The 13,930-nt window shown below is 37.0% G+C and overlaps 1 protein-coding gene across 7 annotated transcripts in view; it reads right to left on the bottom strand.

The window, feature by feature from the left end:
- The window catches only part of KDM6A (lysine demethylase 6A), an 89,838-nt gene extending 80,605 nt beyond the window's left edge, over positions 1-9,233 (bottom strand). For 4 of the 7 annotated variants that reach the window (XM_058441842.1, XM_032756763.2, XM_058441843.1 and 1 more), the window contains exon 1: positions 9,093-9,233. In XM_058441842.1, the coding sequence (XP_058297825.1) occupies positions 9,093-9,131 (39 nt within the window). In that variant the 5' untranslated portion in view covers positions 9,132-9,233. The remainder of the gene's footprint in view (positions 1-9,092) is intronic. The other 3 variants (XM_032756767.2, XM_032756769.2, XM_032756766.2) reach the window with 2 other exon arrangements.
- Between the last annotated feature and the right edge of the window lie 4,697 nt (positions 9,234-13,930).

Raw genomic sequence — 13,930 nt, 5'->3', positions numbered from 1 at the left:
AACCTAGGTACACAAAATGATCAGAATATGAGCCAACTTAATTTCCAAGGTATTTCTATCTAGTGAGCAATTTGTATTCATATTTGAGACTGATATGTACACAAATAACTAATACAAGGTGAACATGATATTTTATAAAGGGGGATACTGCAAAAATTTGTGCTGTAGAATATCCTTTTAAAACATAACTTTTTTTTTTTTTTGGAGACAATCTCACTCTGTCACCCAGGCTGGAGTGCAGTGGTGCAATCTCGGCTCACTGCAACCTCCACCTCCCCTGAATTCAAGCGATTCTTGTGCCTCCGCCTCCAGAGTAGCTGGAATTACTGGCACACGCCAGCACCCTCGACTAAATTTTGTATGTATGTATGTATGTATGTATGTATTTATTTATTAGATGGGGTTTTGCTCTTGTTGCCCAGGCTGAGGGCAATGGCTCGATCTCTGCTCACTTCAACCTCCGCCTCCCAGGTCATGCATTCTCCTGCCTCAGCCTCCTGAGTAGCTGGGATTACAGACACCCGCCACCATGCCGGCTTATTTTTCGTATTTTTAGTAGAGATGGGGTTTCATCATGTTGGCCAAGGAAGTCTCAAACTCCTGACCTCAGGCGATCCACCCGCCTCGGCCTCCCAAAGTGCTGGGATTACAGGCATGAGTCACTGCACCCGGCCAAACAACCTTTTTTTAAATGTAACAATACAGTGACTGCTTCATAAAGCTGCCTTTGAAGACCAAATATCTATAAGGCCCTTAAGTTGTTATAAGTTAGCACCAGAAATCACTTTAGAAATGACTTCTGTAGTTAAAATATACTAGAAGAGAGAAAACTGTAATACAGGGAACCTGGAATCACCCTAACTCCTCAGTTTCAAAGAGAAAGAATGGTGTTACTGCACATATATGAGCAGCCATGTACTTTTCAAACATGCATTTTGCAGGTATTGAAGTATTTCGGCCACTTTTACTAATTCACACTTTAAGGCACGTTATAGAACTCAGGGCAGAAATAATATCAAACAGAAAACCAAAGTTGGGCAGGCAGAGTGAAATAGAGAAAGCATTATTAAGTGGCCAGATAAATAAATTAGGAGGTTGCCTCATATCAGAAACTATTATATAGGAAATTAGTAAAGTACAAGCTGATGAGAAGTAGAAAGAGAAAAAAGAACAGGGAAAGGATGATTTTTTTCTACAAGTGAGAAAAAATAGAAAACAAAATAAACAGCAATGACCATCCTCTGCCAAAAGGAACAGTGATGTTACACTCAGGTGAAACTGAGTTCTACTGTCAATGACTGAAAGGAAAAGGAAGATTTAAATCAAAGAAAATAAACTGGCTTGCAGTTTCCTCAATCATAATCCAATCTACTGCTATCCATAAAAAGCCAAGCAAAATCTGACCATATGAATTTTATGTATAAAGAACCAACAGTTATACCGAAGGAAGAAATACACAGTGTAACTAATACTAAAAAAGAATGTTCTTCTTTGCTTAAGATGACCAGAATAGTGTGCTAATATTTTTTGGTATCTGCCTGGTGGTTTATCCAAAAACAATATGTATTAAGAATTGCCTCAGTGAAGCATTTTAAATGTTAAATATGGTAGCAATGAAAAATGACGTTAATTTGTGGATCTGGCCCTAAACTTAGTTTGCTGTTGCTGTGTGGTGTTGCTGTTACTCTAGGAGGAAATCCATTAAATAAAAAGTACAGGCCGGGCGTGGTGGCTCATGCCTGTATCCCAGCACTTTGGGGGGCCAACCAGCACTTTGGGAGGCCAAGGCAGGCGGATCGCCTGATATCAGGAGTTCGAGAGCAGCCTGACCAATACGATGAAACCCCGTCTCTACTAAAAAATACAAAAATTAGCCAGGCGTGGTGGCATGCACCTGTAATCCCAGCTACTCAGGAGGCTGAGACAGGAGAATCACCTGAACCTGGGAGGCAGAGGTTGCAGTGAGCCTAGATCGTGCCACTGCACTCCAGCCTGGGCAACAAGAGTGAAACTTTGTCTCAAAAAAAAAAAAAAGTACCAAAAAATAACAATTAGGCCTCACCATTTTTACGTCCCAACCAATTCCTATGAAGATTCTACAAATGCAGATTCCATGATATGCCAATACTCTGTAGATCCTTTCTCGAAGAATTTCTTTCCCTTCCCGGTCCCATGTTCTAAGCCAAATCTCAGGATAAACACCAAATCTTATAGTTTTATAACTACCACCAATTATTCCAAGCTGTTAGGGGTGGGGAGGAGATAGGACTTTTCTAATCCCCTAAGAAAACTGAGTCATATGAGTGAGATGCCTTCCTCCATTCTTTCTCTCAAATCAAACCACTCAAGATTAAAATTTTCAAGATGCCAGTTGAAAGAGGTGAGAGCTATTGAGCATCATAAAGGAAATAGGGCAGAGCAAGTATGGAGAATAATAACAACTTTTTTCTTTAAGAGACGGGAGGGTGTGTGTGTTTGTGTCTCACACTATGTTGTGTGTGTGTGTGTGTGTGTGTGTGTATGTGTGTCTATGTTGCCCAGGTTGCTCTCGAACTTCTAACGTCAGGTGATTCACCCGCCTCAGCTTCCCAAAGTGCTAGGATTACAGGCATAAGCTACTGAGCCCAGCCCTAAACTTTCATTATCTTCAGACTACTGAACTAACAAATGCGTGTGTGTGTGTGTGTGTGTGTGTCTCACTGTGTTGCCCAAGATGCTCTCGAACTTCTGACCTCAGGTGATCCACCCGCCTCAGCCTCCCAAAGTGCCGGGTGCTGGGTTTACAGGCATGAGCCATGGTGCCCAGCCCTAAACTTTCATTATCTTCAGACTACTGAACTAACAAAAATATACTATTAAAATGTCAATGAAGAAACATTACAAATATTCTAGAAACATAAGGCATGGATAAAATTAATTTAATAGCTAGCATTCAAACTCAGTAAGTATTTCTAAAATAGAGAAAGTTCACAGTATCTTTTTTTTTTTTTTTTTTTTTTGAGACGGAGTTTCGCTATTGTTGCCCAGGCTGGAGTGCAATGGTGCGATCTCGGCTCACTGCAATCTCCACCTCCCAGGTTCAAGCAGTTCTCCTGTCTCAGCCTCCTGAGTAGCTGGGACTACAGGCACGCCACCAAGCCCAGCTAATTTTTTTTTTTTTTTTAGTAGAGATGGGATTTCTCCGTATTGGCCAGGCTGTTCACGAACTCCTGACCTCAGGGGACCCACCCGCTTGGCCTCCCAAAGTGCTGGGATTACAGGCGTGAGCCACTGCGCCCGGCCCACAATATTTTAATTGTATGAAACAAATGATCTGTGCACTCTACATGAATAAAATAATAAAAGACAGGAGGCATTTCAGATTTCAAAAGTGGTTTCTAAAAGGAGGTACATATACATGATCATGTCTTCATGTATTCCTTCTGCCTAAATATCTTGGCATCCAAAATATTACAATAAAATTCCTGAGTTTATACAGGGTAGAAGATCAAATGAGACACCTGGAAATGAAGCAGTTCCTAAAGAAGAGTATGGTACAAAGACAGTGGAACTGCTACTTCACTCAGAAGTTTCATGTCGAGTATAATAAGATGGCAAGCATACTGAATGAACTGGTGAACTGAGCCATCTGGAAAAAAACAACTGCAGTGTCAGTTTGTATAGAAAAAAATTCTGTTAAGTGATGATGAATAAAACCAGCTTTTTTTCTTTTCTTCAAATTTTCCAGCCTGTTCTATAAGTAGGCATTTTCTCATTTTATAGCCTCTTCCATTTTATTTATCTACCCATTCAAGAAACACCAACATCCAGTAAAATGGCAAGCTAACACACAAGTCTCATTTGAGTTCAACCCATTTCCTTTGAAACATTTACTGTTTCCATAATTCTCATCTTCCTATCCCTTTCACATTAACCCCTTCAATCAGCACCTATCATATTCAAATACCAAATTATAAAAGGAGACTTATACTGGCATCTCAGCCAATGATCTACAGGTTTCCATAAAAAAGGCACCCTTTTTAGTTACCTACCTTTAAAATCCCAAAAGAGTTCTAAGTTGACATATTTTAGGAATATTTAAATATGTAAACATTAGGGAAAATTCCTATATAAGCTTCACTAAATAGATGTACAGGCATCAACTGACTGAAGAATAAGGGTGTCATTGTATCTTATTCTTCACATGAAGGAAATAATTTTAATAGTCTGCCAGGATGTGAAAATTAGGGGCATTATATAAAACTATTTGTCAACAGTAATATCCTTTTGTTGAAGTAATGGTAGCACACTGCTTCAAATATATACTGAAAATAAGTAACTGTCATTAATATCATTAAAGGATAATGAAATAAAAGTCCTAAATTAGGCTGGGCATGGTGGCTTGCACCTGTAATCCCAGCACTTTGGGAGGCTGAGGCAGATGGATCACCTGAGGTCAGAAGTTTGAGACCAGCTTGACCAATATGGTGAAACGCTGTCTCTACTAAAAATACAAAAATTAGCCAGGCGTGGTGGTGCATGCCAGTAGTCCCAGCTACTCAGGAGGCTGAGACAGAAGAATTGCTTGAAACTGGGAGGCGGAGGTTGCAGTGAGCCGAGATCACACCACAGTACTCCAGCCTGGGCAACAGAGTGAGACTCCATCTCAAAAAAAAAAAAAAAAAAAAAATCCTGAATTAACTGTATGGCATTAACTAGGCAACCAAACCCACCTTGGGGGATATTAGCTGAAGCAGAGAAGAAAAACAACAGAATACCTGTCACCCTGAAATGGACTCTGGTTCAGATAATATTAAACTAGTTCACAAATTAAGAATTGGTATCTCCACTGCTCACTAAACACATAAAATCTTTATTGGTCAATTTAATGTAAAAATAACGCCATATGATTATAAAGTTTGCTGAGCATTAGCTTCACATTTCTGAGGATGGGCAGAGGGACAAAAATACAAGGATTAAGTTCTAAGACAAGAACATTTATTTCTCCAACAGTATCTATGCTGGCCCCCAATTATGGTTGTTTTACATGATAGATAACTGAGGCTAAAAAAGGGCTGAAACTATTTATTTGTAAGATATAAATTCTAGAAGATAACATTAGAAAAACTCTTCTAGACATTAGGCAAAGAGTTCATCACCAAGAATCGAAAAGCAAATGCAACAAAAACAAAGATAAGTAGATGGGACCTAATTAAACTAAAGAGCTTCTGCACAGGAAAAGAAATAATCAGCAATCAGACAACCAATAGAGTGGGAAAAAATGTTCGCAAACTAGGCATCCAACAAAGGACTAATATCCAGAATCTACAAGGAACTCAAACAAATCAGCAAGAAAAAAAACAAATAATCCCATCAAAAAGTGGGCAAAGGACATGAATTGAAAATTCTCAAAAGAAGATAAACAAATGGCCAACATACATAGGAAAACATGCTCAACAGCCCTAATGATCAGAGAAATGCAAATCAAAACCACAATGCGATACCACCTTACTCCTGCAAGGATGGCCATGATTTAAAAATCAAGAAATAACAGATGTTGGCATGGATGTGGTGAAAAGGGAACACTTTTATACTGCTGGTGGGAATGTAAACTAGTACAACCATATGGAAAACAGTGTGGCGGTTCCTTAAAGAACTAAAAGCAGAACCACCATTTGACTCAGCAATCCCACTACTGGTTATCTATCCAGAGGAAAAGAAGTCATTATATAAAAAAGACACTTGCACACACATGTTTACAGCAGCACAATTTGCAATTGCAAAAATATGGAACCAGCCTAAATGCCCATCAACCAATGAGTAGATAAAGAAAATGTGGTATATACATCATGGAATACTACTTAGCAAAAAAAGGAAGGAAATAATGGCATTCGCAGCAACCTGAATGGAGTTGGAGACCATTATTCTAAGTGAAGTAACTCAGGAATGGAAAACCAAACATCACATGTTCTCACTTAGAAGTGGGAGCTAAACTATGAGGATGCAAAGGCGTAAGAATGAGATAATGGACTTTGGGGACTCAGGGGGAAGAGGGGCAAGGGAGTGAGGGATAAAAGACTACACATTGGGTACAGTATACACTGCTCAGGTGATGGGTGCACCAAAATCACAGAAATCACCACTAAAGAACTTTTCCATGCAACCAAACACCACCTGTTCCCCCAAAACTAGTGATATAAAACTACACACATATAAAAACAAACACACACATATATTCATCTTTATATCTATCATGTGGGTGGCTATAATTATTCTAGTTCTTCAGACACAGAGAAAATCAAGAGTCAGAAATCTTACTCAAGGTCACAAAGATATGTGGTAGGGTCAAAGTTTTGAAAACCAAGCTGGTTTGCTCTGAGAGCTGTTTACACAGCACCAACACAGAATTTCAGAGACACATTTTGTGAGAAAGTTATCACCAGTGACAGAAACACAACAGGAGGCCCTACAATTCATTTCATGTGTGGGTGAAAAAAAGGGAATCTATTATGAAAATACGCTGTATTTTATTTAAATAGTTTACCAACCAAAAAGTATTATACATACTTGGGCAGGGGGAAAGGAAATGGGATAGAGAAGATCTGATCTGTAACGCACAGACTGTTCACACCACTCCCCATACCAAAATATCCTTTTTACCCACCCTATCCCTCCACTGGATAACAACTACTTACAGATTTGAACACTGCTCAAAGACTGGGCATAACTGGTCTAAGAGCAACCACATCTCCTTTGATAAGAAATCAATTAGGAATGGCCATGTGGCCTATTTCTGGCCAATAAGATGCAAGGTGAATTATTTTTGAAGAGATCAACAGGCAATGAGGATCTTTCTCCTACATGAAATGATCATCATCATTTACTATGCACTTATATGCCAGCTAAATTACACTAAGCAAACATAGCAACCAGCCTTTAGAAAAAGCCAATACAGAACTGAGAAGAAAATGAATCCTTGATGAAACCTTAGATCAGCTGAATCAACCAATCCTGAAGGCTAGACTTCACATAGGAGCATATTTTTTATTATTTTAACCAATTTGAGTTGGAGTTCCTGAGGTTACAGCCTAAAAAGCATCTATACCAACACACTGTCCTAGAAAACAGCTTAATGTTGTGGAAAAGCCATCAGAGGTTCCACATTTATCCAGATGAAGGTGACGTATTAGAAAAATGGAAAACCACCTAAAGGGGGATATCATTCCTTCTATTCCTACCTTCACTCATTCTGAATGCTAAGCACTTTAGTAATAAACTAAAATACCTCCTCCTCTTTGACTAAAAATGTTCATGCCCAAATTCTTCTTAAAATAGATAATACTAGAGAGAGGGCTGAAAAAGCCAACATCAGGATAAGATAAAAATCAAATGAAACCTTCACACTCTAGGGACAAGAAATATCATGGACTCGTTAAAGGTAAAAGTCCCCCAAAAGAAGGCTGCCCTCACTTAAGGCAATTTTGCTAAGATCACCATGACTTGACTTTTTAGACTTTCTACCTGAACAAATAAAAGTGGTATGCAGGAATGTTCCCACTGAGCTTAAGTAGAACACTTTCAATCGGCCATGAAACACTGTTTCCCTTGATTAAAGGAGATTTTAAACATCGCCACCTTCATTTAAATGGAATTTTGCATCTTTAGAATTACTTAAGGTATCACTGTACTGATACACAGATAGTCGCATTCCATAATTTGGGACACATCTGATTGCTTTTCCCTTCAAATGTATTTCCTAAGCAACATTTACCAAACTGCTACCAAAAACACTTCTGCAACATAATAAGCATGTGAAATGCTTAAATGTTTATTCTGTATTATAAGACATTTTAAGAGTCTTTGATAGCTAATAGAAACTGCAAAAAAATGTGAGGCAGCTTTACAAACTTATTTTCCAGTTCATATCCACTGACGTCCCACAGTATGGTGTCAGAAATGCTACTACTCTAAGATTGACGAAAAGTGGTAACTTCCAGGCATCCCTCATTCTCCACACTACTTGCACTTACCCTGGAACCTATTCCTCGACTGCACTTACCTTCAACCACTGTGTGATCTAAATTCTTCGCGATCTACTGTTTTTAGTGTTTTTGGTTGTATCTCCCTCTCTCTTTAACATCATCAGCATTGTTCTTTTAACTCATGTAAGGTAGAAACAGTACTTGCATAGTTTTCTACTTTAAAAATCTATAACAATTAGACACTCTTGAGTAGTTTTTTTTATTTTTAACCTTCAGTAGTTCCTTATTAGTGAGCTCAAATTACAATCTACTTGAATGTCATTCTTTATCTCCCCAACCACTCCTCCTTTAGAATCAAGATAGTCTGCAACGGAGATTCAGAATACAACCACCATTATAAACAATAATCATAAATTCACAAAAACTTAAACTTTTTCCTAGAACTGCTACTCCTTTCAAAACATAATTCCTCTGTCGGGCAGGAAAGCACTATTTTCAGAAAAAGCCCAGCAAGACCTAAATTGATGGTTCAGATAGCATAAAAAAACTCAATGAAAAATTAAAAACTGGAGAAATATCACATTTCCATGGATACGAAGTTAATCAACAACATATCATCTTTTCCCACAATGTTTATGCTCACAAACCAACAGTCCAAATGCCTTGCAGAGAACACTCTTTTTTCTAATTTAAATGTAAGATGTGCTTCTGCTGGTAGAAGTACTGAGACCCATGGAAACAGATGGTCAATGATTGGGTCACAGATAAACATCCATTCAGAAGCATTCAGCTGGTTCTGAACTCTACAGTGGCAAATCATTTCTAGAGGAGTTATTTACATATCCAAACAGATTGAAACCTTCACCCTTTCCGATGACAGATCTTAGTTAAAACTACTTTTTTTAAAAGTGTAATTGTATAATGTTACCATGGAAGTCTTAGCATAACTACTTTGTACCTTGAAACTCTACTTCACAGTTGATAAACAGTTCTGTCACCTGAATTTTCAAATTTTCTTTTAAAGTGCCAATATAAATTCCAACATTTCTCAATGCTCTAATATTTAAGAAAAACAAAAACAAAAAAACCACAAAATTAAACATTGTATCTTGAAAAAACCCAACAACCTACCTTTAAACTAGACTCATAGTCTGTGTTCACTTTGAACATAAGCCCAAGTCGTAAATGAATTTCCTTGGCTCGACAAAAGCTGGGATCAACATAAAGCACCTCCTGAAATGCTTTAATTGCCCTGAAAGAATATAGACATAAGATATCTTAACTTTTTAACACGTGCATGAATTCTTGCTTGGTAGTACATTGAAACTTCTGTTTTATGCAATATTGTTTTAAAGGAAATGTTGGTTTTGTAAAAATGATGTTAATAAATACTAAAAAAGTAAAATTGAAAAGGGGCATATGGACCTTTTATATAATTAAATGTATATAATCTAATTTGATATAAAGGGGAAGGAAGATATGTTGAATTTATTCTAAATTATTCAAACAGACAGTATTTCATGGTTTAATCAAATTATCAGTAGAAATAACTGATTTCATTGTTTCTGAAATTTCCTAGGGGAAAACAGGGTGGGGCAGACAGGAAAGTTTTTAAGGATATGGGATTAATCTTGTTTCTGGTCTACTCTATAAAAATAAGTCTTCTTTCTAAAAGTTTACATTTTTGTCTTTCATATTTAGGCTTACAAACCATCTGTACCTTATCTTTTATACTATGTGCGGTTAAGAGACAGTCTTCATATTTTCCAAACTGATATCCAATAGTACCTGCACCATTTGTAGAAATGACCATCCTTACTCCAAAACTCTATGTTGCTACTTTGTCCTAAATCAAATATCCATATTTGTGTAGGTCTACTTCTCTATTCCATTCCACTTTTCTTCGTCTATCGGTTCATCTTTGCCCCAAATTCACGTTGTATCTTTTATAAAAGGTTTTGATCACCAATAGAACAAGTTCAGGGGTTGGGGAAAGAAACACTTTTCATTGAATACATTATTATATTGTTTAATTTGATCATGACTGTATTACCTACTCGAAAATAAATATTAAAGTAATGACAAAGAAAAATGTCTACTTTGAATTTTGAAGGTTATATCAGATATAACAGTATATTCAGTATCATTTTAGGTTCCTCTACATGATTTAAAGCTTCTTCCAAGCACAAGCTAACATATTCTTTGCAAAACTTTTAATCAATTATCTCTACCCCTACAGACCTTAAAGTGGCTATTTAGAATCTTAGATGCTTTCAAAACAAAAACGATCTTTTGTATAAAATAGTTCAAAACATCATAGCCACAAAATAGAGCAAAATAATACTTCATGTATTTAGTAACTTTACTTTCATCAATTCATACATTATTTACTTCCCAAAAAAGATGTGAATGGTTATGTACACTTTTACTATAAAATTAAGAGTCCTAAAAGGTAGTGTTTATTGCAGATGGCAGTGAGGGGTGGAACACAGGTCTGGCATCAGACACCTTTACCCTGATTATAACAGTACTTAACTTTCTTCTGAAGGGGAGCTGGGTATGCATCTGTTAGGTGGCTTTTTAAGTAGGTGGGGTATGTGTGTTATTATCTGATGTATATAGGCTTTGAGGCAGGAGAGGAGAGTTAAAGGACTGACAGGCAAAAACTGTGGTAAATTACCATTCTCATTTAAAGGCAGCTTCCTACTTAATCAATGTACACTTAGGGGTTGGGGCAAGTCACATGTTTGGAAAAGGCATCGAAAGGGTTAGGACGAGGACAACTGCAGCAATAAATGGTGCCAATTAAAACATATGGTGTGACTGGGAAAGGGTATACAAAGGCTTTTAGAAGCTTCTGGGGAGATAGCAGTGTTTTATTTCTTGATGGAGGTGGTGATTACATGAATGTTTATTTTATAACAACATGTTAAGAGATACAATGATGATTTACGCATTTTTCTGTAAGTATGTTATATTTTATAATAATAAAATTATGGATAATGCTTCTTAACCTTATAGGACCAGAAAACTCTCTAATGGAATGGGTCAGAACTAAGCAATGTGCACACATGCCAATAAAAAACCCAGGCAGGCCTGAGTCAAAGATATGAAAGAAAAAGAATGAAAGTGGAAAAGAAGAAATAAATAATAAATAATTCAGGAAAGGAAAAAGGCGTAACAAAGGGTTATGTCAGGAAGAGAAGGAGAAGGAACACAGTACAGTAACAGCCCCTCAGGTGCAATATTTCCTACTCTCAGTTTCTATTTCTAGCCTTTTCCCTAAACATAGTATTTGTGGATATGTTTTACTCCATGGGTGCCTTTAGCACAGACATCTTTTCCACTTAGTTCACAATGTCACACGGGCACAAAGAAACATGGGTTTAACATGTTCTCTATGTCTGTTAACAAACTGGGGTAAAAAAAACACTATTAATCTATAAGCAAAAACACATGTTCCAAATAACAGTAGTCGTCTACGTTTACTCCTTAGGGACTATTAAGTGCCCAGGACAAGGTGCAACCTATATATATAAAATCAAAGTTCTCCTCGTTGTTCTTTCTAAGTTTATCTCTAATTGAAAACCTTATAGACCCAATCTTCTGCTTCTGTATCTCATTACTAGATTACTGAAATAGTCTCCCTAAGGACTTTCCTTGCTCTGCTCTGGCTTGTACATATTCCCTCAAACGTGTGGCTCCTGTGATTGCCTAACAATTATGATACTATAAATAAAATCTCCATGTTGCACTTAAGATGGGTGAGCAGTACCTATTCAACTCCATTTCTTCTTATGCCCCTACTATTGCTCCTCCTCAGCTATAAACTGGCTTATCTCAGGAATTCTTAAATACTGGTTCTCTTGACTTCACTGCTTTTCCTTACTAATTCTCCTGATCTATAATATTTTGATTCATCTGCTCCCCTCTAAACCCATTATTATCGTCAAGACACACCACCCAAACTGGTCAACCACAATTTCTGCTTAGTGTAAACCAGCAGTTAGGTCTACTTTACAATCAAATCATTTCATTCACTACCTATCAGTGTGCTGTCTCCAGTTTTTCCAAGTGTATTCCTTGAGGCCTATATTTCTCTTCTACGTTTAATATCCTAAAATAATACAGCAAAGGGTTTAAATTTAATAGATGTTTACTGGTGCCATCACATTTACAGTTAATTGATGGGACTTCTTTACTGATCAGTTCTTCTAACACAAAACACATTATTCAAACATGTAAGTTCATTTCCTTTTCTAAACTTTTCCATGTTCCTCTCCTGTGTGCGTCTTCAGGTTTCTCCATCCCAAGAAAAACAAATAAGTAAATAAATAAGAAATAAAAACACTGGGGGAGGGGGAGAAGGAAGTAGAAGGGAAGGTGGATTTGGAGTTAAGAGTTTAGAGTTGGAGTTGAGGGAGTGGGAGGGTAGAGAAAATAGGTAACACTCAGACTACATTCTAATTTTGGTCATCAGCTTACTGCATTCATATTTCACCAAAATGCAGGTGGCCAGAACATGATCTCTATGGCACAAACTAGACTAAATCATTAACACATTCAACTTCCGTAACCTCAGAATTCTGACTGACGGAATTTTAGAACATGAGAAATAGCTACCAGAAACCATAAATACTTTTATGATACAATTCCCTGGAAAGGTTTACAGTTTTCAAATACTTAAAGCATATTCTCTAATGAAACAAAAGAAATGCACATTGCTCTGCATAGTACCACTGGCATTTTTCTTAAAATCTGAAAAATATAGTTTTTATATCATCAAAATAGTTTCTATAGATTTTCAGTTTAAAGGTATTTTTCATTTAATGTTTGCCACTGTTAACCATTTTAAAAAGAAAATGATATAAAGCTAAAACCTCAATAACACTACCTACAAAAAACATATACATGTGCTGAATATATTTCACAATGGTCATTTTTAGTAAGACTTCTACAAAGTCATTTTTAAAGCCTCCTCTAAAACCATAGTAAAAATAATAGTATTAATATTCTTAGCACAGTTCCAGTACATTTGGAAAGACACATAATAAAACCTTAAGTTGGCTGGGCATGGTGGCTCATACCTGTAATCCCAGCACTTTGGGAGGCCAAGGTGGGTGGATCATGAGGTCAGGAAATAGAGACCATCCTGGCCAACATGGTAAAACCTCATCTCTACTAAAAATACAAAAATTAGCTGGGCGTGGTGGCGCGTGCCTGTAGTCCCAGCTACTCGGGAGGCTGAGGCAGAAGAATAGCTTGAATCCAGGAGGCAGAGGCTGCAGTGAGCCATGATTGTGCAACTGCACTCCAGCCTGGCAACAGAGTGAGACTCCGTCTCAAATAAATAAATAAATACATAAATAAAATAAAATAAAATAAATAAAACTTTAAGTTCTCTGAGGCTAAGCTGAACCGGAGATTTCTCACAGAGATATATGAAGGGATAAATCAACTAATTCCATAAATTTTCATACTAATAAAAGAATATTTTAGCTCTAATTTAGTTATAACACATACATACACAACACAGATATACATATATTAGGAAATTTAGAAGTTGTTTCTAAATAGTTAGAAACATTTGATGAAGTAAGAGACAGGTAGGTAAGATTTTAAAAGGTGGAGATGGAAGAAGGCAAAAGTCACATAGGTAAAAAAAAAAAAAAATGCTTAAGATGTTTTCAGGGAAACGTTAATACACTCTGACTGGCACAAAGAATATATTAATATTTAGGGGAGCAGTAGGCTAGAAGGATCATTTGAGGTTGAATCAGAAATGACCTTAAATGTGAGGCTAAATTAGAAATGTCATACCCTGGATTATTCACACTGACAGTTGCTAATATATCACCTGTCCTGGTTCTTTTCTCCTCTCTAGCCACTCTTCATTTCATCACTTCAGGAGTGGGATTATTTTCCTTCCCCTACCCTATTGCAAGATTTATGTTTTTATTCACAATTTC

The sequence above is a fragment of the Hylobates moloch genome, unplaced genomic scaffold (assembly GCF_009828535.3).
Source record: "Hylobates moloch isolate HMO894 unplaced genomic scaffold, HMol_V3 SCAFFOLD_7, whole genome shotgun sequence".
Classification (NCBI taxonomy): Eukaryota; Metazoa; Chordata; class Mammalia; order Primates; family Hylobatidae; genus Hylobates; species Hylobates moloch.
Note: the sequence above shows the minus strand (reverse complement) of the source record. Positions and strands in the feature narration are given on the sequence as shown.